At 40.6% G+C, this 24,471-nt stretch overlaps 1 protein-coding gene across 3 annotated transcripts in view; it reads left to right on the top strand.

Annotated features, from left to right (window-relative positions):
* Window positions 1–24,471, top strand: part of FOCAD (focadhesin) — a 190,689-nt gene that overhangs the window by 63,353 nt on the left and 102,865 nt on the right. For all 3 annotated transcript variants that reach the window (XM_045020370.1, XM_045020372.1, XM_045020371.1), the window contains exon 11: window positions 529–786. In XM_045020370.1, coding sequence (XP_044876305.1) covers window positions 529–786 — 258 coding nt within the window. The remainder of the gene's footprint in view (window positions 1–528; window positions 787–24,471) is intronic.

The following is a 24,471-nucleotide window of genomic DNA, read 5'->3' as shown; positions in this document are numbered from 1 at the left end:
TGTCGGAAACAGGTACAGGTCTGTCGCATCTAAATGCTTTACGCAGTCAGAAAAAACAAAGAAAACGAGAAAAATAACAATTTTAATATTGTATCTGTAGTGCGGGCGATTTTGCCCGCCATTACACTCAATGTAATTTTGACTATACGCGATTTTCGCTTTACGCGCTGACTGCGGAACATAACCCCAGCGTAAGATGCGACAGACCTGTACTTTTAATATATTCCAGCTTCATTGTCTCCACTTCAGTTTGGAAATAGAACCATAATTATCAGCAGGAATAGTGATGATTGCTGCTAAGCAGAGGGGAACTTCAAAACAGTGAATTTGAATCATATTGCTCTTTAGCGACAGAACCCACGGATAAGCAAGTAAAGAAAGAGAGATTGTGATTTAATTTAATTTTTTTTCTTTAAGGAATAGGGTATCTCAAACAAGTTTAGGTGGGAAAATTTGGATTTGTTAATTTTTTGTTTTTCAAGATTTGGACTTAATCTTTCATGGTACTAATTTGTTTGTGTTTTCCAGTCATCCTGCAAGGTCATCTTCCCTATAACCAGTACGTACAATTTATTGTATACAACCTGGAGGATCCTAGAGCACATGAAAGAGAAGTCTGCAGTGCTTGCCTGGTTGTCTTCTATTAAATCACTGCTACCTATTATGAATCAAGTCCCCACTCATGTTTTCCTTCTGCTTGCTTACCTCCTGGTTCAAGAAAATGGAGAGTGTCTTCGTGGAGTACTGAGTGCTACTGTGGATATAGCCAAGGCAGATTCCTCTCAGGTAAAATCTGACCATTAATGGATTGCTCTGTTGCGTTTCCACTAGCAGTGTTCATTGAGTGCATATGGGTGATGTGCTTAAAGTGCTCTTTGTGTCTGTGTAAAATTGCTCACTAGCCTTTTTTATTTAATGTTGGTGAAGAGAGAAATCTTTTACCGCTGTGCAGTAACTGAAGAGTTTTTAATTTTTCAGGGATGTTTTTCAGGGTGTGGAATGCAATAAAATAAGGGTCATGTTTTTAAAAAAATAAAGCAAAATGAAATGAGTTCTGAGAGTTGTGACTTCTTCATTCTGGTGGCTGCACAGTGGTGACGGTCTTGAATTTGCCCTTTATAAGTAGTGAATCACTGAAGCTATAAAAGCATTGTTATTAAAGTGTTACTGTGTTGGAAGTGGAATGGAGAATTATGCCCTTTGTTTTCACTAGTTTAATACTTAGAGCATGGCATGAGGAAGTGGGAGATATGTCTTCTGTTCCTGGTTCTGTCATCAACTTGCTGTGTGAACTTGGGCCAGTAGAGCTGCAGTTTTTTCAGTCTGTAAAAGGGGGCTAATCTCTCAGGGGAAGTAGTAAGGATTAACTAAAGTTTGTGAAATATTGTGAGACTTTTAATAGGAACTGTTATGGAAGTGCAAATATGCTTTTAGCGATATGTTTATTTGAATGTTCTGGGGAGTAAGTCCAAAGTGGTGTTGAGCGTATTCTTGTGGTAACTTTTGAAACTTTAATTAGAAAAAGGTTTTCCAAACTATAAGGTGTTTATGCTTTAGCATATTCACCTTTTTGTAATGATCTCCTTTTTAGATTATTTTTCTCTTCTTCTTTTTTTTTTTTAGTTGTAAGTTGTGCAAGGTTAGAAAAATGACTTTTATTTGTGGTCTTACCCAATATATATGAAGAATACAATGCAAGAAGATTGAGAAAAGTCTACTAAGCCATTTCTGGCTTCTTATGACCTCATAAATCACAGTCTTCTTGTGGTTACTGTGATGATCTCAGAGTCCCTTGATGTCTGTAGACTTACATTTCAAAATTACCTGAATAGTCTGTGCTATCTTTTTGTCTGCTTCACTCTCTCTAAATTCAAGTCAGGTTTTTCACAATATCCATATACATATCTGCATAAGTTGAAAGACAGAAGTAGATATCAGGCTTTATAATTTATCAATCATAACACCAGATTGTCGTGTGTGTATTATTTAAGTCGGGGTACTAAACTAAGACAATACAGTAGATCATAAAATATTCATGTTTGTATGTTGAACAACATGGATCACTTCTGCTGTCTTGGCTCAATTCTTACCAGTTCACTTAACCTAGATAGGGAACTTGATGCTAAAATCAGCAAAGCTTAAGTTACCTTTGGCAAACTTACCTCAAGTCTTTGTAACAAGTTGCTAACTCTGAACAAAAAAGTGTCTATCAGGTTTGTGTCCTTAGTACCTTCCTTCACACTTGTGAAATCTTGGTTGCGTATTCCAAGCAGGAGCAGAGATTGAACAATTTCCACCTCCACTGTCTTTGAAAAATCCTTAGAGTTACTTGGCACCAATGAATCACTAATAATGAGACCCTTGACAGAACTGGCCTACAGTCTGTGCAGACTGTGCTGGACGCTCGCAGGCTTTGGGAGACATGGAGTGCATGCCTCAGGATTGTCTCCTGAAGGCTGTGCTCTATGAACAACTTAAGAACTGCCCGCGATGCAGAGGAAGGCCAAAACTCTGTTATAATGACAAGGTCAAGCAAGGCCTCAAGAAATTCAGCATTCCTCGTGACAGCTGGGAAAATCCTGCCCACAATAGTTCAGTTTGGAGAAGCCGGGTTTAGACTGGTGCAGTCACTGCGGAGAGCCATCAGAGAGCCCAGGTGGAGGTCCACAGGCGAGCCAGGAAGCAGAGTATTCTTCACCTTCCATCTGAAGAGTGGGAAGGTTTGCCACTCACACATCAGGGTCTTTTCTGATATCATTGCTAAGCACCATTGACAGACCGACTTTGTCACATCTCCTTTCATCTGTCAAGATGTTGGATGGCCATATATGTTGGAAAGCAAGAGAGAGTCCTTTAAAAATTAGAGATGCTCTTGTAACACAAAGACTAGCTTTTTGTCCATTTCTTAAATGAACTTCTGTTTCAAATGTTAGTTTGCACATCCATTAGAGCAGGATTTGGCAACATGTGGTTTGAGGAGTATGGGCTTGTTTCTGTAGGATCCTGGGTGCTCTGGTCCTGATCCATTGAATTGAATGGGACTACATGAGTGCTTACATTTGAGCACATGCTTAAGTGCTTTGCTCAATCAGGGCCATCATGCAGTGCCTTCGGAGGTAACTATACCATTGATACTGGTACTAGCCCTGTGTTACCTATTGAACTCCTATTATTCAACTTCCTCTTTTTCTCTTCTCAATGTTCTTTGTGCTTATGTCTTTTTTTTTCTTATTCTTTCTCTGTCAAGTGGAGGGGGCTGCATATGCACATGGGTTTGGAGGGCATATGAATTTTTTTTTTGTTGGATATTTTTATTCTTCTGAGTTTGGTATTTTTCTTTTGCGCATGTCTTTTTTCCCCCTGTAGCTTTGCATTTGTTTTTGGCCATGGTTTTTGAGATTTTCCTTTGTTTGTAATTTTCCTATAACTTTTTTGAAATATTTTTGTTTCTTTTTTTAAAAAAACACATCACTTCAAAGGTTTAGACTCCCTCCTCCCCATTTTTCAACATTCCTTTTATTTATATTTTTTGGCAGATTTAAAAGCTTTGGACCTCAAATATGCTGGCCAGGTCACATGGAAATATTAGCTGACCCCTTTCATTCTCAGACGTATGACAACAGATAAAAAAAAATATGGCTTTCAGTCTGGAAAAGATTGCAAACTCCTGTTCTGGAGTTACTCATCAAGTTTATGAGCATTGTGTGGGCATGGAAGAATCTGTAGAATGTGTTAATTTACATGAACTGCAAGCTCGCTACTGTGAAAAAAGGATAAAAAGTATTATGTGTAAACCAACAAAAAGCCCTTTGGATGCATTGCTCTGCAATGCAGTTGAGGTTCCAGGAATTGGATAATGCCCTGAAGTCATTTTACTCATGGTTTCTCTCAGATTACCAAGAGGGAACCCACATGTACAGTGCTTTGAAAAAGATCAATGTGCATATGGCGGGGTAGTTTGCTGCCACTTCTATGTCCATAAGGCTGATTAAGTCTGGAAGTAAACACTGAGTGTAATACATTAGCAAGAGACATGGCAATAAAGAGAAGTAGACAAAATCGCAAAGCAAAGCTAAGGGTTACATCCACCTCAGTCTGTCAGCAAACCCATCTAATGTGCATTCCAAACCCCATGTAGCCACCAGTGGAGTGGAAAGAGGTTATCTGGTAATTCACCCTTGTTGTATTTCCATGCATTTGTGTGAATTCAACAGGGAGATGCTGTCTTTTGTTCATTTTATTATTTGAAGTTCTTATGTCTAGCTGTGCACAAAATTTATGCAGCTATCATTGAGCTAATGTTGGATAAGATATTGTATCATTCCAGAGAGTTCACAGGTAGTTGTAGATTCAAGGTAACACTATTTGCACAGAGACTGGACAGCAATTGGTATTTGCAGAGTTCCCAGAAGAAGCTGGGTAGTCTTCAGGCTAGTTCTGACTGTCCTTTGGACAAGGATTCAATTCTTTGATTTGATTATTATTTTTATTGTTCAGTGTGCTGTGTGCTATATTGAACAGATATTAGAACACAGGCTGCCCCAAGGAGCTTACAGTCTAAGGCCCCAATCCTGTAAAGATTTATGCATGTTCTTAACTTTCAGCACGAGTAGTCCCATTGAGAGAAAGAGAAACAGAGAAAATAAAGCATCCTTATTTCTTTCCCAGCTATCTTGCTCCACCCTAACTATGGTTGCTTTGTTAATCATTCCTAGTACAGGTCTGTTGCATCTTATGCTGGGGTTATGTTCCGCAGTCAACGCGTAAAGCGAAAATCACGTATAGTCAAAATTACATTGAATGTAATGGCGGGCGGAATCGCTCGCGCTACAGGTACAGTATTAAAATTGTTATTTTTCTCTTTCTTTGTTTTTGCTGACCACGTAAGATGCGACAGACCTGTATCTTACTGTAGTTTTGATTCCCATGCATGTCAATGACTCCCTCCCCTGGCACCACAACAGATTCCTAGTCCTTCTCAATTGTTATATCCATTCCTCTCTGCCTTCTAGAGAGCAGCTGCATATCGCAGAGCAAAGACAAAAAGGACATAAGCTAGTCAGAACCTTACACTAGTGGTGTTAGACAGAAGGGGGCTCCTCAGATTTTTGTGTCAAGAGGGCCTGCTGGAATCTGCCGCCATGTGGCTCCGGACTCCCATTGCTTCCCTCACCTGCACTCTCCAATCCTAAAAGGCATCCTTGTTTAACAGTTCAGTATAAAATACAGTACCCTTGCTTTTTTTTGTTTTTTCAGAAGCACACTTAGACTGTGTAATACCTAGTTGCAAAGACCTTGAGTATATAGAGGAAGGGAAAACAATGACTTGGAAATCCTGCCCCTAGACTTATTTTCCTGATAAGTCTTTTGCACCTGAAAAACATCAACTTGCAACACAAAAGCCTGAAGTGACTCTGACTAGACAACTTTCCAAAATAGTGGTGGTGTTGCTTGGTGGGAATTCCAGTCTGCAGGTGTCTCTTTGAGGAAAGTTTATACTGTATTCATTCAAAACAGAAAAATGTAAACTATTTTGGGGAATTTTTAAAACCTTCCTTCTCAAATGGCTTCGCATGTCTTTGCTTGAGGTCTTCAGTTGGGAATAAAAATTGCTTTTGAGGCTGAGTAATGGGAAAATACAAAGATTTGTACTGTAATGTGCACCGTGCCAGTAGCAGTCTGTTATAAATTATTTGCATAGTCATGGATCAGAATACGGGTTAAACCCAGGTCATCGCATTTGCTGCTATAAAAATGCATTTTGGATTTGAAAAACTCAGATATTTGAATTGTAAAGTGTTTCATTGTTGAATTTATTATTAGCAGAAGGTCTCTGGTTTTTGTCACAGAATCTTTCTTTTAATCTAAAAATGTGAGCTAGAATGGATTCAGAATTTTTATATGAAATACATTATCAGCTAAAAGACCTTTATTGATAACTAGGGTTCAGCTGGTTCTTTATCTTCCACGGTCAATTCTTATGCTTGAGAAGCAAACCTCATTCCTCTGTGGCTTGTATGAGCTATCAGTTACAGGAAAGATGGGGCAAACGTTTTTACTTTATTCACACAATAAAACTTTGATGTAGTAACAGGGCACATTTAAAACAAACAAAGTCTAGTGCTTCACTCCAGGAAGCATACATGTGGTTTTAAAACAGGCATGCTAGGAACAGCACAAAAGCACTGACAAATAATATTGGCATAGCATACATTGCATATAAAACTGTAATATAAGTGAGGGGAAAATGGCTGATCAAAATGACAACAGTGGCAGAATGTAAAGCTTATATGCAGCAGAAGGTGGTGGCCAGACACGAATATTGCGGTCTCAAGCCAGTGGTGATAGATAAGTTTATAGGACATTATATTTGGGTGTGTTTCTTAATGCAGTTGCATTATTTTGTTTAGCAGAAGAGGGGGTTATATTGCTGACGTCTGCTTCCTTGACATAACTCTCTCTTGGCAACAGTTGTCTAATAAATGGAAATCCATTTCCAAAGTAGGTCTTCAGTTAAATCAGAAATACGTAACCAGATTGGAGGGTCAGATTGAAAAGCAAACTAAACTTAGAGCAATATTGTGCCTGAAGGTGAAACTGAGCTGATTGAAATATACTACATTCCTCCTTATAGTCATTAACTCTGTTTTCTTCTTGCAAGGAAATTCATGGGTTAAGTTTCAGCATTTAAAACAAACATTAATAGCATATAATCCTCTCTCAGATTGGTACATGTGTTTACTAACAAATTTAAATGTAGGGCACATGACATAGTCTTAGATTGAATTAGATGCTCTGTAGCTGAGCTGTGTGTGAGATAAATAATAGTACATTCCACAGCTTGGAACAGTGAATGTTAATGCCTCACTTCCTAACTTTTTAATATGGTTGTTCAAAATTCAATAAAGAAATAATTTTAAAAAGAAAGAGAGAGAATATTAACCAACAGAAATCTGCAGACTGCAATACCTAGGCAGAATGAGTTGAGTTGAAGACCTATGGACAGATTCTGCTCTCAGTGATACTGGTGTAGCTCTGGAGTAACTTCACTGACTTCAATTTAACAGATTCAGAGATAAATTTAAATGCAAGTCAGTGGAGTTACACCAGATTCATAGAAGTGTGATGGAGCAGAATTTGACCCTGACTGTAACTTCTAGTCTGAAGTGTCTTGCATTGCTTACTGTATGACTAAATCTTAAGGATAGGCTTTTGTGTGCTAATATATTAAAGATTGACAGCATCAAACATTAGATTAGGTGGTCTGTCTTCACTGTAAGTAGGAGGGTCCTCCTGGCTAGGGGAATACCTCTGCTAATATTGTGGAATATTTGGACACAAGTAGCTCCAGTGACCTATCACAATGATGAAATGAAGTTTAAAATTACATTGGCTTTTTTTTCCTAATGACCAGCAGCAGGTGGATCCAAATGGATTGGGAATTACTACATAAAACCTGAAACTCAAACCATAACTATTTGTTATTCTCTAATTGGGTCACATGTGGTCTGCAAACAGGCACTGTGCAGACAGTGACTTCTTGTTTTAGATAATTGTACATTTTAAAATGCTTTTCTGCAAAGAATGTAAAATATGTTACTTCAAGTATCTTCTTACTAGTACCACATAATAGTATTACAGTTGTCATTCTTGTAGGTAATCTTTTAAAACTTGGAACAAGTATATATTGTGGTGTTTAATTTTGTGGGGATGTATCCCCTGTTGGTCTCCAGATGAGTGCTACCAGGGAAATGTGAATGCTTTGTATGGAAGATTGCATAATAATACCATTGTACATTTATATAGCACTGTTCATCCCAAAAGATCCCAAGGCCTTTTACAAACTATGGGCCAGATTGTTCCATCTGGCTGAGCTATGAAGAGTGCAAGGTCGAGGTGGTGCTAGGGGAATAAAGCAAAGTGGAACTAAACTACCACTGCGCCCCCCCCAGTCCTGGGGCCATCTGCCTCCGGTCCAGTGCCTGGCATAAATTAGAGCAATCCTGAGGCTGCTCTGATTTATGCTGACTGCTTATTGCTCCAAAGGGACCTGAGGATCACCATGATGAAAGACTATTCTAGCCATACTCCCTTTTCAGTTACCAAGCGCTAGAAGGGGAGACTAGTTAAGAGCTGTTACAGCAGCTTCATGGAAGGGTTCAAAGCAGGTTGACTGGACCAAACAGTCCATCCTATGCATCTACAACACTGGAATCACTTTCCCAGTGTGTTGCTAGTGCTTCTGGGGTGGAGCGTGGAAGCCAGGTAGTCATCTGGTATATAGCAACTAATCCATTTTGCATTCCTAAATAAAATCAGTTCTCCCCATCCATTAACTAGTTTTGCACTCCCAAGTAAAATAATTCCTGAACTTTCATACTACATCAGTTAATCAGTTCTACCAGCTCTGCCTTCCAAACATCAAAACCAATTCTGATATGTACACCTCACATAATCTTCCAGTTAGTAAATTTTGGGCTCTTTCCTAGTTAATGAATTCTACCTCCCGCACCCCCAAATGAATTCTGAGCTTTCTTCTGTCCTGCCCAGCTAAATGAATCTTGAGTCCCTATCTCTTTATAAAGGGCTGTGCTTCTTCCACTCATGGTTTCCTGGATGTGTAGGAGATTGGCGCCAATCTGCTCTGTTCAATTATCAGATCCAGCTGGGAAGGGACTAGGTGTTTCCTCTGGAGGGCTAAAACAGCTCAATTGAAGAGGGGCTGCAGAAAGGAACTTTGGCTCCTGTGACTACCCCTGGAGCAGAGTGAAAGGCCCCTAAGTCCTAGCAGCGCTAGCACTAATAGCGCACTTTGTGTTACTTTGGAGTTTTGTTTGAGCTTCTCAAAATGGTGTGCAGGAAGAAGGGCCTGAAAGGCTCTAGGGAATGGCAGTGGGTCCTTAATGGGCTGGGGAGACCAGCACCTCACAGGTGGTGGAGAGAGCAGGAAGGAGATTGGCCCCTGAATGAGGCAGCAGCTAGCCTGAAGCCAGACCACCGAGGCAGTATTTCATTAGTACAGGGCGAAGCTGAAAGCAGCTAAATTTGAATAAGTGGAACTTTATTAAACCCTGTGGACTGCTCTGTCCAAGTGGCTGCATTGCTTCCTGCCCACTCCTCACATTCTCTGTTTTCCTAGTGTTTCCTCAATAACACTCCCCCTCCCTCACCTGCCCCCCCGGAACATGGACCCTCTGACTCCAGTTCCACTGATCATGATACAGATGGTACTGTTACAGGAGGAGGCACGACAGTCTGAAAGTTATGAGTGAAAGCAAGAGAGAAAAGCTCTAGTACACTAGGGACACTTTCCAAAATTTTGCCGCCATTACTAACACTCTTCATCTCCGTTGATGTTAGAAACATTTAGATGATTACTATAAATAGGTGACTGGCGGCTGCTGATGTTCTTAGCATCATGTCATTGTAACCCTGATCTGAATAGTCTAAATGAGTAGGGATTCAGTAGGGATAGTGATGGGCATATAGGTAGAATTGAATGAAGAGATGCAGAATGGAGCAAAGTGGTGGAATACTTTTGACCTAGCAGGGTTTGTGGAGGTGCTCAAATGCCATGGTGATTAATATTGTAAAAAGCTAGCTAGCAGTAAGAAAAGATCCAGGAGGAATTTTGTGCAGTCCATTTTAGTATTCAAAATAATCAGTGGTTCTACTGCTGATGTAATTCCATTGCTTTGTGGTGCTGATGATTAGTGCAAAGCTAGAGATACTTCATGGTGCAGGTCCAGTCTGTATGTGGCAGAGTGATGTGCTGGATGGAAGAGGGTCAGGGAGAGGCTGTCTGAGTAGAATCCTATCTTTATTGCTTGAATTTAGCTGCATAGACTTTACATCTCTTCCTTAGGTTTAGCATTTATTTTAACTCTACCTCATGACAGTGACTAGGGCTCAAAAATGGATCTTCCATTTCAATCTTGAAAAACCTTTTGACACTGAGACTATAGTGTATATACAGGGGCGGCTCTAGCCATTTTGCCGCCCCAAGCATGGCGGCACGCCGTAGGGGGCGCTCTGCTGGTCGCTGGTCCCGCGGCTCCGGTGGACCTCCCGCAGACGTGCCTGTGGAGGGTCCGCTGGTCCCGCGGCTCCGGTGGACCTCCCACAGGCATGCCTGCGGATGCTCCACTGGAGTCGCCTGCCGCCCTCCCGGCGACCGGCAGAGCGCCGCCCGCGGCATGCCGCCCCAAGCACGCGCTTGGCGTGCTGGGGCCTGGAGCCGCCCCTGTGTATATATAATAAATTAATGGAGCATTGCGGAAATTTTCTTAGTAAAAATGATTGCAATAACCAGTTTTGCATACAGCACCCCTCTTTCCCCCCATCTCTTTTCATAAAGCCTATAGATAATTTTTTCTTTACTTTTTCTGTTTTTTCTCCTACCCTAGTACAGAAGCCTGAAAGCCTGTTTTATTGTTCAAGATGAGTGATTATATTTGATCAGTTTTTAGATATCTTACCAGCCGAAAAGTGTTGAAGTAATGGTCTGAAACATTCTGGAAGAAAGTCCAGAAATCTTTTTAAAAGGCCAAAGAATGAATAACAGTGCATATATTGTGAGGCTGACTTAAATCAAATCATTACTGAGCTGCACTGACACATGCTGTTCATGAAAGACTTTATACAGTCCTTTTAATCGGATGAATTGTCTTGTTGTGCAAAAACTGTTATTACACTGTGTGTGAAACCAACCATGCTGCAGGGGGAAAAAATTAAATTGTCTGACTGAGAGGTCACTTGTGAATAGTAACACAAGATCTATTACCATTATTAGGGGATTATGAGGCTCTAGAGGACATTCACTCTTTTATGGTTTTCAACTGCTTGAATGAAATATTTTCGTGGTAAATGACACCCTTCTGGGAAATTCATCTGAAGATGCATTATCTCCTGTCTTTCGGAGGGGGAAAAAAGTGGGGGTGGAGGGGGGAAGATGACAAAAAGCAAAATATGTTCTTATTCATCTAGAAGCTATATGTAAAAATCCATTGAACTTGATGTGGGTGTCTGAAAAGTGTCTTAAGTAATACTCGATGGCACTATTCTAAGTCTGCTGCTATTAATACCAGAGAATGGCTTTAGTGGAATTGTGGACAGAATCTTGAAGGGATGTTTGCTACAAGTTTATCAGGATGCTGAAGCACATGCAGTTTTATAGAGCATATGGATCAGATTCTCTGAAGTGCTCAGAACCACAATTGGGCCCAAATCTTAAAACGCCACACTCGTGTGGGCACCCGAATGAAGTGACCAGATTTCCAAGAGTGCTCAGCATTCAGCAGCTCTCACTGTTGTCACTGGAAACTGCTGAACACTTTTGAAAACCAGCCATTTCACTTAGATGTCTAAATGGGAAATGTTGGAGCGTGAACTCTGGAAAGTCTAGTCCTATGAACCCACTGTTGTAAACTTTTGAAGTAAAACCTAGAAAACTAATTGCAGTTCCATTTGCTTTTTGTTTGTGGTGATGAGAGGATCTTACTCTCTTCAATATTGTCTGATTAACGTAGATGAATTCTCTCATGAGATAATGTATTTAGGTTAAGAAAGCGAGGCGTGAATGAAGAGCCATTGATACAAGATCAATGTTCTACAACCAGGTTGTTAAATTGAGAATTGGATTTTTTAAATTGTGGCGCGTAATCCTTGTAAAGTGTTGTTCTGTTTGGGTATAATTTTATTATTGAGCTAATCTCAGGATAATTTTATTAGCAGCTGTAGCACAGGAGCTGTTTGGGGAAAAAATCTATTAAAAAAATTCAGACAGGGAGAAAGGGAAGGGGGAATGATGGATTCTGTTTTCCCCCTACTCCCTCCAGTCAATCACAGCATCTGCTTTTAAAGAGACTAATTGTTTTATAGCTTAAAAATAAATCACCAAATTGCAGGGGATGTGTGAATGTGCATATAAATCCTGTTGGTTTGGGGAATAGCAGCTTTTGTTACAGTTAGATCTTTGTGTAGCATATTTAAACTTATTTTTAAGAGGGGCTGTTGGGATTTTTTCAAATAGAATAATTAAAGCCAAACTCAGAATAAACAAACAAACAAATAAAACCCTGGAATACCTTTGTTGGGTTGCTAATGAGAGGCTTGACCTAACTGCTCCATCTTTGGGGATGATGAGAGATGTAAAATGCACTGTTGCTAGGCAACACATTTGTCTGCCTTCTGAGCATGTTCATATGCACTATGAGCTAATGAATCTTCATGTTGGCTTTTTGAAACGGTTCAACAACTGATGAAGAGTTAATATTTATTTATCTTTGACGGGTACCCAGGCAAGTCTTGTTTATCCGTTAAATTAGGGGGGGAAGGGGTTGTGATGCTAAAGCGTATTGTTTGTCTAAACTCACAATGTATAGTGAAGTTGTTTTTTAACTGTAAAAAATTCAAAAGGAAATACCAGTAGAGGATTGTGTAACTGATAGCTATATAAGTTTACTAGCAAGTGCTTAATGCTTCCCAGGGAGCTTCAGACAATATTTAAACAGTTATTAACAAAAAAAAATCATTTGCTGTGGGGATCATAATTGTCAGAGAACATCATGCAGTCTTCTGAAATTCAGTCTACTGAGATAATGAGCTGATATTGAACACATCAGATAATGAGGTAATACAGACCCTCGATCTCAAAGTCAGCTTCTCCTGACCACTGCAGAGTGAGGATGGGACTGAGGAAACTGACCTTTCAGGACTTGCATACTGCTGTAACCTAATGTCTGGACTTGTATAAACAACTGGATGGTGTTCCAACTTAAATGCAGCAGGTATGAATAACATCCACTGTAATTATAATTGAGATCCAACTTCCAAGAGAAAAAGGATGGTCCAATGGTTTAGGCACTAGTTTAGGACTTGGGAGGCTTGGGTTAAAGTTCCTGCTCCATCACAGGATTCCTGTGTGACTTTGGACACTTAGCCTCTCCGTGCTTCAGTTTCCCAATTGTAAAATGGGAATAATAGCTCTCTCTCTCCCCCAGCGGTGTTGCAGGTAAAATACATGATGGAAGAGTGTAAGGCAATGGGAGTCATACAAGTATGATAGATAGTGTCCGTTCTGCATTTCCTTTTTTCAGTTTTTCATAACTTTCCCAACAAATTCCTCTGAGGCTAAAATTGTCCAGGCCTGGTGTCATCCCAAAAATTATTTCACAAACACTTTCTGTGGCACACCTGAGAGTCAATGGATGAAATCCTGGCCCTATTAAAGTCAAAGGGAGTTTTGCCACTAATGTCAGTGGAGGTAGGATTTTACCCTAAGCTCTGCAGGACTGCAGTTTTTATCAAGATCAAGGCGCTTTCAAGCTCTGTTGTCACAGCTGGTGGATCTTGTAAGCTCTCAAGGGCACAGGACTCAGGATCTTTCTATTTTTTTTCTTAGCAAAACAGGAAAATTAAATGCAAAAAAATCTAGTTTTGATGGAATTTTCTGGTTACAAAATCAAACTGTCAAAAGTCAAGAAATTCCAAAAAGTTAACACTGGAAATGTAACTCATCCACACTGTATATGTATGCAATGTCCCTTCTTCCTCATTTCCTTGCTATGTGTAATCTTTAGAGTATCACGTATGTGAAAAGGATAGGATATGTGTTGTGACCCAATTAATAATGTGGAAGCTGTCTAATTTTTGGAGCAACCTATCTTTTTAGTGCTTGTTTTTTCTTATAATTGAGGCAGTAATACATTTGCTGCTTGTAATTTATCATAAAGTTAAAACATTGTAAGACCAAAAAGAAAGAAAGGTCTGGAAGAGAGGCATGACTGGCCTAGAGAATGCTGCATCTTCAAGCAGTGATATATACTAGTCATTAATTTCACTAAAGAGGGCCAAAACTATGAAAAAAATTATTGTTACAAACCCAGACAAATTTTTGACTTTGGAGAATTTTTCAGACCCCTCCCTCCCCCCCAGAGGGAAAAAAAAAGAAAGAAAGATTTGTAGATTCTCATCACTAGAAGTGAATATCTTATTATTATTGCCTAGAAAACAGGAGCTGTAAGTATAAGGTGATAAGTGATAAATGGTCCTATTAGAGTAAGGCTTAGTTTATAAACTTCATTTTTCATAGAAATGTGGGACTGGAAGGGACCTCAAGAGGTCATCTGATTCAACCTCCTGCACTGAAACAGGACCAAGTATCATAGAATCATAGAATTCAAGATCAGAAGGGACCATTATGATCATCTAGTCTGACCTCCTGCAAGATGCAGGCCACATAAGCCGATCCACCCACTCCTTAAGCAAGCGACCCATGCCCCATGCTTCGGAGGAAGGCGAAAAACCTCCAGGGCCACTGCCAATCTACCCTGGAGGAAAATTCCTTCCCGACCCCAAATATGGTGGTCAGCTGAACCTCGAGCATGCGGGCAAGACTTTCCAGCCATACCCTCTGGAAAAAGGCTAACAATATCCTATCATTGACCCATTGTACTAATTACCAGTGTGGCACTTAATTGACCTATTGACTAAGCCCGTTATCCTATCATACCATCTCCTCCATAAACTTATCTAGCTTAATCTTAAAGTCATGGAGGTCCTTCGCCCCCACTGTTTCCTTCGGTAGGCTGTTCCAGAATTGCACTCCTCTGATGGTTAGAAACCTTCGTCTAATTTCAAGCCTAAATTTCCTGACTGACAATTTATATCCGTTTGTCCTCGTGTCCACATTAGCACTGAGCTGAAATAATTCCTCTCCTTCCCTGGTATTTATCCCTCTGATATATTTAAAGAGTGCAATCATATCTCCTCTTATCCTTCTTTTGGTTAAGGAAAACAAACCGAGCTCCTCAAGTCTCCTTTCATACGACAGGCTTTCCATTCTAGTGGCCCTTCTTTGTACCCGTTCCAGTTTGAATTCATCCTTCTTAAACATGGGAGACCAAAACTGCACACAATACTCCAAATGAGATCTTACCAACGCCTTATATAACGGGACTAACACCTCCTTATCCCTACTAGAAATACCTCGCCTAATGCATCCCAAGACCGCATTAGCTTTTTTAACAGCCACATCACATTGCCTACTCATAGTCATCCTACGATCAACCAGGACTCCTAGGTCCTTCTCCTCCTCCGTTACTTCCAACTGGTGCATCCCCAGCTTATAACTAAAGTTCTTGTTAGTCATCCCTAAATGCATAACCTTACACTTCTCACTATTGAATTTCATCCTGTTACTAATACTCCAGTTTACAAGGTCATCCAAATCTCCCTGGAGGATATCCCGATCCTTTTCCGAATTTGCAATACCTCCCAACTTGGTGTCATCCGCAAACTTTATCAGCCCACTCCTACTCTTGGTTCCCAGGTCAGCGATAAATAGATTGAATAAAATCGGACCCAAAACCGAACCTTGAGGAACTCCACTGGTAACCCCCCTCCAACCCGACAGTTCCCCCTTCAATACGACCCTCTGCAGTCTCCCCTTTAACCAGCTCCTTATCCACCTCTGGATTTTCATTTCGATCCCCATCTTTTCCAATTTAACCAGTAATTCCTCATGCGGTACCGTATCAAACGCCTTACTGAAATCAAGATATATTAGATCCACCGCATTTCCCTTGTCTAAAAAATCTGTTATTTTCTCAAAGAAGGAGATCAGGTTGGTTTGGCACGATCTACCTTTCGTAAATCCATGCTGTAATTTGTCCCAGTTGCCATCGGCCTCATGCTCCGTAACCACTCTCTCCTTTAAAAATTTTTCCATGACTTTGCATACTACAGATGTTAAACTAACAGGCCTGTAGTTACCCGGGTCACTTTTTTTCCCCTTCTTGAATATAGGAACTATATTAGCTAATCTCCAGTCAAACGGTACAACCCCCGAGTTTAGAGATTTATTAAAAATCATCGCTAACGGGCTTGCAATTTCACTCGCCAATTCCCTTAATATTCTAGGATGAAGATTATCCGGGCCCCCCGATTTACTTCCGTTTAGCTGTTCAAGTTTGGCTTCTACCTCAGATACCGTAATGTCTACCCCCATATCTTCATTCCCATCAGTCCCTCTATCACTATTCCTTAGCCCTTCATTAGCCTCATTAAAGACCGAGGCAAAATATTCGTTCAGATATTGTGCCATTCCAAGATTATCCCTAATCTTCACTCCGTTTAAAGTTTTAAGCGGTCCCACTTCTTCCTTCTTGGTTTTCTTCCTATTTATATGGCTAAAAAACCTTTTGCTATTGGTTTTAATCCCCTTCGCTAGGTCCATCTCCACCCGGCTCTTTGCCTTTCTCACTGCTTCCCTACACCCTCTGACCTCAATAAGGTAGGTTTCTTTGCTGATCCCTCCCATTTTCCACTCCTTGTACGCTTTCTGTTTTTTCTTAATCACCTCTCTAAGATGCTTGCTCATCCAGCTCGGTCTAAAACTGCTACCTACGAGCTGTTTTCCCTTTCTCGGGATACATGCCTCTGACAACTCCTGCAACTTCAACCTGAAGTAACCCCAGGCGTCATCTGCCTTTAGATCCCTAAATATGTTAGTCCAATCCACTTCCCTACTAGAAATACCTCGCCTAATGCATCCCAAGACCGCATTAGCTTTTTTTAACAGCCACATCACATTGCCTAGTATACCCTGACAGGTGTCTGTCTAACCTTTTCTTTAGAAACTTGCAATAACAGGGATCCCACAACCTCTCTTGGAAACACATTTCAGTGTTTAGCTAGACTTAGAAAGTTTTTCCTAGTATCTAACTTAAATCTCCCGTGCTGCAGATTAAGGTCATTATTTCTTGCCCTACCTTCCATGGACATGGGGAACAATTGATCACTGTCGTCTATATAACAGCCCTTAATATATTTGAGGACTTATCAAGTCTCCTCTGCTCCCTCAGTGTTCCTTTCTCAAGATTAAACACGTCCAGTTTTTTAACCTTTCCTCACAGATCAGGTTTTCTTTGATCATTTTTGTAGTTCTCCTCTGGACTCTCTCCAGTTTGTTCAAATCTTTCATAAAGTGTGTTGCTCAAAACTGGACACACCAGTCCAAGTAGAGTGGGACAGTTCCCTCCCATGTCTTGCATATAACATTCTTGTTAAAAAACAAACAAAAAAACCCCCACCCAGAATCATATTAGCCTTTTTTGCAACTACATCACTTTATCTCATATTTAATTTGTTGATCCATTATAAACCTCAGATCCTTTTTAGCTGTACTACTGCCTAGCCAAGTATTTCCCCTTTTATATATGTGCATTTTATTTTTCCTTCTAACATGTAGTGCTTTGCACTTGTCTTTCTTGAATTTCATCTTGACCATTTCAGACCAATTCTCCAATTTGTCAAGGGTGTTTTGAGTTCTAATTCTGTTCTCCAAAATGCTAGCAACCCCTCTGACCTTAGTGTCATTTGCTAATTTAATAAGCACATTGTTCACTTTATTATCCAAGTTATTAATGAAAATATTGAATGGTATCAAACCAAGAAAGACTTCTGCGGGATCCCATTAGATATGTCCTCCCAATTTGACAGCGAACCATTGATACATACTGAGTATGGTTTTTCAACCAATTATGCGATCTTGGAACTGTTAACAATTATTTTCGACAACTCATGGAGGATGGTGAAATCCCAGAGGACTGAAGAAGTTTCAGGTTTTCTTGTTTATACACTCCTAATTTTTTCTTACCTTAAGTTTTGTATTAATAAACTGTGAAAGCCGTTTTGCTAAGAGAGAGCCCTTTATCCAGATAAGTAAAATTTTAGTTCTCAATTTTTTGCCAGTAAAAAGACTATTTTAAGAAATGCTGAGAAAATGAATGAATGGAAGTATGAGTGATGTAAGAAATAATAATGATCTTGATCACATCCAAAATTTGTAGTGGTTTAGAGGAACTGTTCCATCTGTATCCCCACAGAGAAGGGGGGCCAAAACTGCACCCGTTGAGTGATCTCTTGGTGTTCACATGATCTTCATATTTTTGGAGTACATCTGTTGCAGTTTGGTGAGATACATTCTTACAAAGCTGCCAGTAAAAGAGAGAGGCCTGCTAGGCTGGCCAAAGGTCAAGCTTCTTCACTCTCAACCTGGATTGGTCTGTGAGACCTGATATCCCCTGATTTTCTCAAAATGCTTCTAGGAGTGAACTGGATTATACCCTTAAAGATCCAGGTAAATATGGAAGAAGGTGCAATTCTTCCTGGGCACCACAATATCAAGAAGGGCTTCTGCCTCTCCTTCCCCTAGGAAGGAGGAGACCAAGACTACAATAGATCCATCCTGTTCTCAAAGTATCCTTTTTTCCCCCTCTTTTTTGGTAATCTATTTGGCAGGGATGTCCGATTTTTTTCCCCTCTAAAACTGTGTGTGTGTGTGTGGGGGGGGGGGTTGTGTGCTTGAGTGTGAACGTTTAAGTTTTGAGTAAATACTGTCCTAAATCACTTTGTGTCACCGTGAGTTATAAAAGAATGTTTCCAGAAACTACTCTGTCCTAAAAAGGGACGTTAGATGTGGTTAATCACTCTGCATTGCAGTTACTAGATACAGCGGGGAGAAGGGGGAGAAGTCAGTCCTAGAAGTCACTTCGTAATAGTGACCTTGAAGGAGTTTAAGTACTGCTTTAGAAGGCTGAGAAGTAGACTTTGCCTCCTTAGGTCTTCAGGTTTAATATGTATAGGAATTGATTACATGTTACGTTAACGTCATGATTTAAGTCTTGATTGGGGTCATCCAATGATTTAGTCAGCTGCAGATTTTATTCCATACTGTCAGCTTGATTTGTTAACTCAATTCCCGTTGTGGTTTTGATTTTATAGTTGTACTGTTTTATCCTTAATTAGTTAGTAAGATTTGTAATGGTTAGTTTTGGCTAGAATATTAATTGATTTTAATTGTTTCTTTTAATTTGTAATAAATTACACAATAAAAATCATATAGCTGGGTTGTCTTTCAAAATTGCAACAAGGGTCACAAAACTCTTCCCAAGGTCCTGGGTTATTTAGCTGCCTACGAGCTACTTAGCTCTATCCCTAAATTATTACCTATGTCCCTTACAGCGACTATATTTTCATAATAAAAGATTGGGACACTTGCAGCAACATGTTATAAGGTTGTGCACTAATCATATAAAAAGACAAAAGTGCACTTTAAAAATTATATATGTACATATGTAAGTGCTGGTGTTACTATCGCCAGTTTCTGACTCATGCATATTTCTTTATTTTGAACAAAAGAACAGCTTTGATAGTGTCTGCTCATTTGACTTTTCTCTCCAAATTTTGTTAATTACACTAAGCACTTGTTCCATGGGACTTTTTATTCCTGGTGTACATGGAGCAAGTTCTGATCACTATAATAATATCCCTTGAACAAACCATTTGTAATTACAAAACCAAAATCAGGGTGTTTCATGGCGATATGAAAAGCCTGGACTATATTGGTAAAGTTGGGATTTATGGTCCCCTTATATAAGGAATAATGAATATTTCATGTGTGAATTAGAAGTGAAATAAATGTGTTCGATGCCTTGGTCTTAATCTGCAAACCTATTAATGCTTCAGGACTGTACTACATCAGATTCCATTTAGGCAGCTGCACTCTTCCAGATCAGTGCAGCTAACTAGGCCTAGGCCAAAGTTTTTTGAGTACTGGAGATAGAGCAATTTTGATTAAGGACTCAACTTTTGGAACAAATATCAAATGAAACCAAAGTCTTGCTGTTTATGGAATGCACTGCAAGTCTTATTTATTTTTCAAAGCTTTTAATCTATAACTGTTAGGGACTGGGACGTGTGCCTAATGCTTGGAGTGGGAGTCAGGCCTAGTACTCTTAGTAGATGTCAGGAACCCCCAGTCAGAGTCCAGATGCCAAAGCCACGGGTCAAAAGTCAGGAATCTCAACTGGGTTACCTGGAGTGAGGCAAGGCAGGTGCAGGGCTGGAACACAGGGTGGGAGCAAGGCTGGGAATGAGCAGGTGTAGGAGCTATCGCAGCCGTGGGCCAATGCTTTGAGCAGCCAGTGCCCTGCTGCTGATCTTAAGAGAAGAGCTGGTAATTCCCTCAACCAGTCAGGTGGCTTGGCCAATCAGGAGGCTCAAATGGGGCCCAACTGCACTTGTTAGACTGCCTGGGGTTAAGCTAGCAGATACGCAGGCTAGAAGTTAGTCCTTACTTCTGACAATAACATAACAGGGGATCATTAATCTAGGGAGGGGGCAGGGGATCATTAATATAGGGAGGGGAGAAAAAATAACCTATAACACCTGAGAGAGGCAAAGAGCTGAATCCACTTTGAAGTCTGCCATGCAGATCTAAATTACCTGTTCAGAACCCAGATGCTATGGTGATAAGCACTATAGTAATAATTTAGATAAATAAATTGTCGCCATTGAAACGTTTTAAAAAACAGTATACATTTCTATTGATATCTTTTGTAATTACTAGTTTTATAAATCCTCTGTTTTGGGCTTCACCATCATCACGGGAAATCCCAAAGTGATATAGCCTCCTTGCAGATTGTGCACCACCCAGATCAATCTCTAGTTAGATTGTCAAGGTGGTCTAGCTGGATAGTCAAGCTTTTGGTGACCACGTGATTGCCAGCGATCTAGTAGCAAACATGCTTCATTGGCCTTCCATCCTAATATATATCTGTACCAGGAACACCACTGAAACTGAACCAGTGATGATGGAGGCAGTTGTTGGGTTAGATTTCAAATATCCTCATTTCTTATCTTGTCCTGCCATTTGATATGGAGCTGCTGATGAAGATAAGAATCAAAAATGTCATTATGGTGCACTTCAGTTTTCCTCAACACTCCAGTTTCACTGACTTACAATAGAGTTGGTATAACTGTAGGTCTATAGATCCATAGCTTTGTAGCAAGCTTAATGTCATGACATCCCCACTGAAGCTGCTGAAGGGCCCAAAACACAACCCCATTATTTGACAGTTGTCATCTGCTCGATGTCCCATCCAGATAGGTTAATACTGCTTGGTGGCAATGGCCAGGGACTTAGTTTTATCTGGATTGTAGTGGACCCTCGTTCGCCCATTCGGAGGGAAGCCACTTGTTCTGGTTGCCTTCGGGCTTGTCTGGCCAAGGCACGAAGCTGGAGAACAGTCTAGGGCCCTTGTCTCCACCCGAGGAGGAGCAAGGCCCCCCAGGTCCTCTAGTTCCCAGCCCCACGATAGGGCTGGACACCAGACAGTCATGGCCAGGCTTCAGCCTGGGCTTGGAGAGGCTCAAGCTGCCAGCAATTAAACACTGGCGACAGGGGGCTGGCTTTGGCCGGGTGGGGCTCCGACTGCCAGCAAGGCAATCACAGTCTATGGAGCTGGTGCAGGCTTGGGCTTGAGGAGGCTCAGGCTGCCAGCAAACAAGCAGTCTCAAGGCTGGCTTTAGCCTGGGTGGGGCTCAGGCAGCCAGCAAAGCAGCAGTCTAAGGGAGCTGGTAAGGGAGGCTCTTTCTTCAGAGCAGGAGCTTCCCTGCACAGTGTAGGGAGTTGGCCACTCCAGGGTAGGGTGGCAGGGGGACGCAGGCCTACCCATCTCCACCGCGTCCTGGCCCTGGCAGAGGCAGGATTGGCTTCCCCTGCGTCGGCGGGGATTCAGTCGAAACACGCCGACTGAGCCGCACCTGGCTCCGCAGCTGGCTGCTCCGTGGCTGCCCCTGGGCCACTTCCTGCTTCCCTGGGCTTTGGTACCTCTCACTTCCAGGGCTCCTCGGGTTCCTTGGAGTACACTGCAGCCACTCCTCGTCGGAGTCTCCCACTTCTGCAGCTATGGGACAGCCAGGTGTGGGTGTAGTTTCCCTTCCTGGGCATGGCAGTACGGCAGGAGCGTCCATCTCCGGGGCTTCTGCCCCAACTGTGCTGCAGGGCCTTCCTCTTATACTTCTGGTCCCGCCCCGGCACTTCCAGCGAGGGGGGGCAGGATAGGTTCCGCCCACCAAGGGAAGTGTAGTGGACCCTCCCTCTCCTGCTTGGAGGGAGGCCACTCGGCCTCACTACATTGATTAATAACCAGACAGACATGTGCTGTTTCTTGCCCAGCCAGATCAGCCACAATGATTCATGAGCTGAGATGATAAGCCACCTAGCCGCATTTCTTCATATATCCACCCCTCTAATTTTGTAAATGTAGTAGGTCCTATATTGTTTTAAAGGGTTGTGGCCAGTAAGTTGTAAACGAATCCATTACACATTGCTATTCTATTTGCAATTATTTAGTAGGTTCATCTGTATCTTAAAATTTAAAAGGAAAATTAATATTTAAACATTTGGGTAAAAATTAACCTAAGGTACCAGATTTTCAAGATTTAGCCCATGCAAAATCTTGTTTACAGAAGAAATTATCATGCACGTTAAATGGGAGGATGTGAAAATGGGACCTAAAGAATTAGTTTGTCCCAAATCAGCACAGTTCAAGCTTGATATCTGCCTGACTTCCTCCCTCCGCCTGTTCCTTTTTCCTTTCTGGCTTCACTCTTCTCTACCATCCTCTTCCTAGATTAAAACAATTTTTTTTATTAAAAACATAATTCCTATAAAAAATGAAGAGCTCTTCAATTTCTTTATTAATTCTACAGAAGATTGAAAGCATAGAACAAGGAGCAAGGAAAAAGGACACTTTCAGATTGACATAGCAAGCAGAAAGAGAACAGTGCACTATGAAACTTGCATTAAAATTGCCCCTTTGGGTGAGATTCTACTCTAATGTGCATTATCTTAAATTCTCGGACTCCTTTATTGTTTCTGCTACACGATAGTATCACAAACCCTTTGTTACACTCAAGCAGAGCTTTTGTTATCTCTTAACTTAAGAGTTGCTTTCTTTATTGGTGGTGGGTCATCTTCTTGAAAAGTAGGGGGAGAGAAATAATGGTACTTCAGCTAAAAACTGTGTGAGAGAAAAAGCTTAACAAAAGGAACTATTTTTGCTAAGGGATTCTAAATAACTAATTTGAAAACCTACAAGAGATGTTTTTAAATTTAAATTAATTTTATAAATATTAAGTTTAGGCCCCCAGATGAAAAATTTGGAGCTGGGCTTTAAAATTATTTAAAAATTGCAGAAGTACAGATCTGGGGTTTGGTTTGCTCCATTATAAAGATAGCGGCAACTTGCAAAACAAATTACTGGAGTTTTGGTTTGGGACCATCTCTAATGATAATACATAGAAATTTGCAACCAGAAGATTATAAAATCCCAGTGCTCACTTTCTCCCATTGCAAGATCATTGGCTTTCATTTGCTGGGACGGTTCTTTTGTATGCTGTGAGATGTTATCATCTTTTGGCACACTGTGGGATGTAGATAGGTCCCAGGAGAAAACTACTGCAGTAGTCTGCAGTCATAGTACAAAATACTACATCTTGCATGCATAAAGAGTTGGCCAAACCATACTGAATTTTTTTCAGAGAGGTTTGTAATCTGTTTGACTTACTACTACTTTGAGGAATTTAGGATTAGGGCTGTTCTGTCTTTTATCTGAGCCAATTTACCCATTGCTAATAAGTTTAGTTTTGGTTTCAGGTTATCCTCATGTTTCCAGTCAACAAAATTGTCCAATCTTGGGGTCATTGAAAAAGTTCTGAGGTTACAGTAATTTAAGGTAACAGAAAAAGTTTGGAACAGTGATCCACTCAAGAAGCAAATACTAAGACTGAAATGGAGAACTCTGTATACTCCAGTGACAGTATAATGCAGGGGTAGGCAACCTGTGGCACGCAAGCTGATTTTCAGTGGCACTCACACTGCCTGAGTCCTGGCCACTGGTCCAGGGGGCTCTGCATTTTAATTTAATTTTAAATGAAGCTTCTTAAACATTTTAAAAACCTTATTTACTTTACATACAACAATAGTTTAGTTATATATTATAGACTTGCAGAAAGAGACCTTCTAAAAACGTTAAAATTTATTACTGGCACGCGAAACCTTAAATTAGAATGAATAAGTGAAGACTTGGCACACCATTTCTGAAAGGTTGCCGACCCCTGGTATAATGAAAATAATTGCTTAAAATCCAAAAGACTTGGAAATAATCAAGTCCACACATTACAACATACTGAATTTCCTACCATGCCTTACTGCTCTAGGAGGAGAATGATAGGATCCCCAGGTTGTTTCATGAAAGGCTAGCTCCTATGGTTAAATGCAAGACAGTATTTTATGGAAACCAATATCTGAAGGAAGGGGAACTGAGGGTTAAGTAACATTCCTTTTTCTTCATTGTCACTTTGTGGGGCAATACTTAGAAGAAGAATGCTAGCATACATTTAAAAATGCAGTAAATCATGTTCTAAACTCATACATGTTGAGAGTTGTGATACAGGGTCATGAGAATTCTGGTAGAATGACTGAAAATCAAATTTCAGTTCATTCTTCATTGACATGGTATGTGGATTTTTCTGATGTATCTTTTGTTTCTTTAAATGGAAGTTTGGAATGAAAGTTTCAAACTAAAATGAATTTGTTATGCAATCTACATAGGAAATTGA

Source organism: Mauremys mutica, chromosome 6, assembly GCF_020497125.1.
Source record: "Mauremys mutica isolate MM-2020 ecotype Southern chromosome 6, ASM2049712v1, whole genome shotgun sequence".
Lineage (NCBI taxonomy): Eukaryota > Metazoa > Chordata > Testudines > Geoemydidae > Mauremys > Mauremys mutica.
This window is presented reverse-complemented; position numbering and strand designations above follow the sequence as displayed.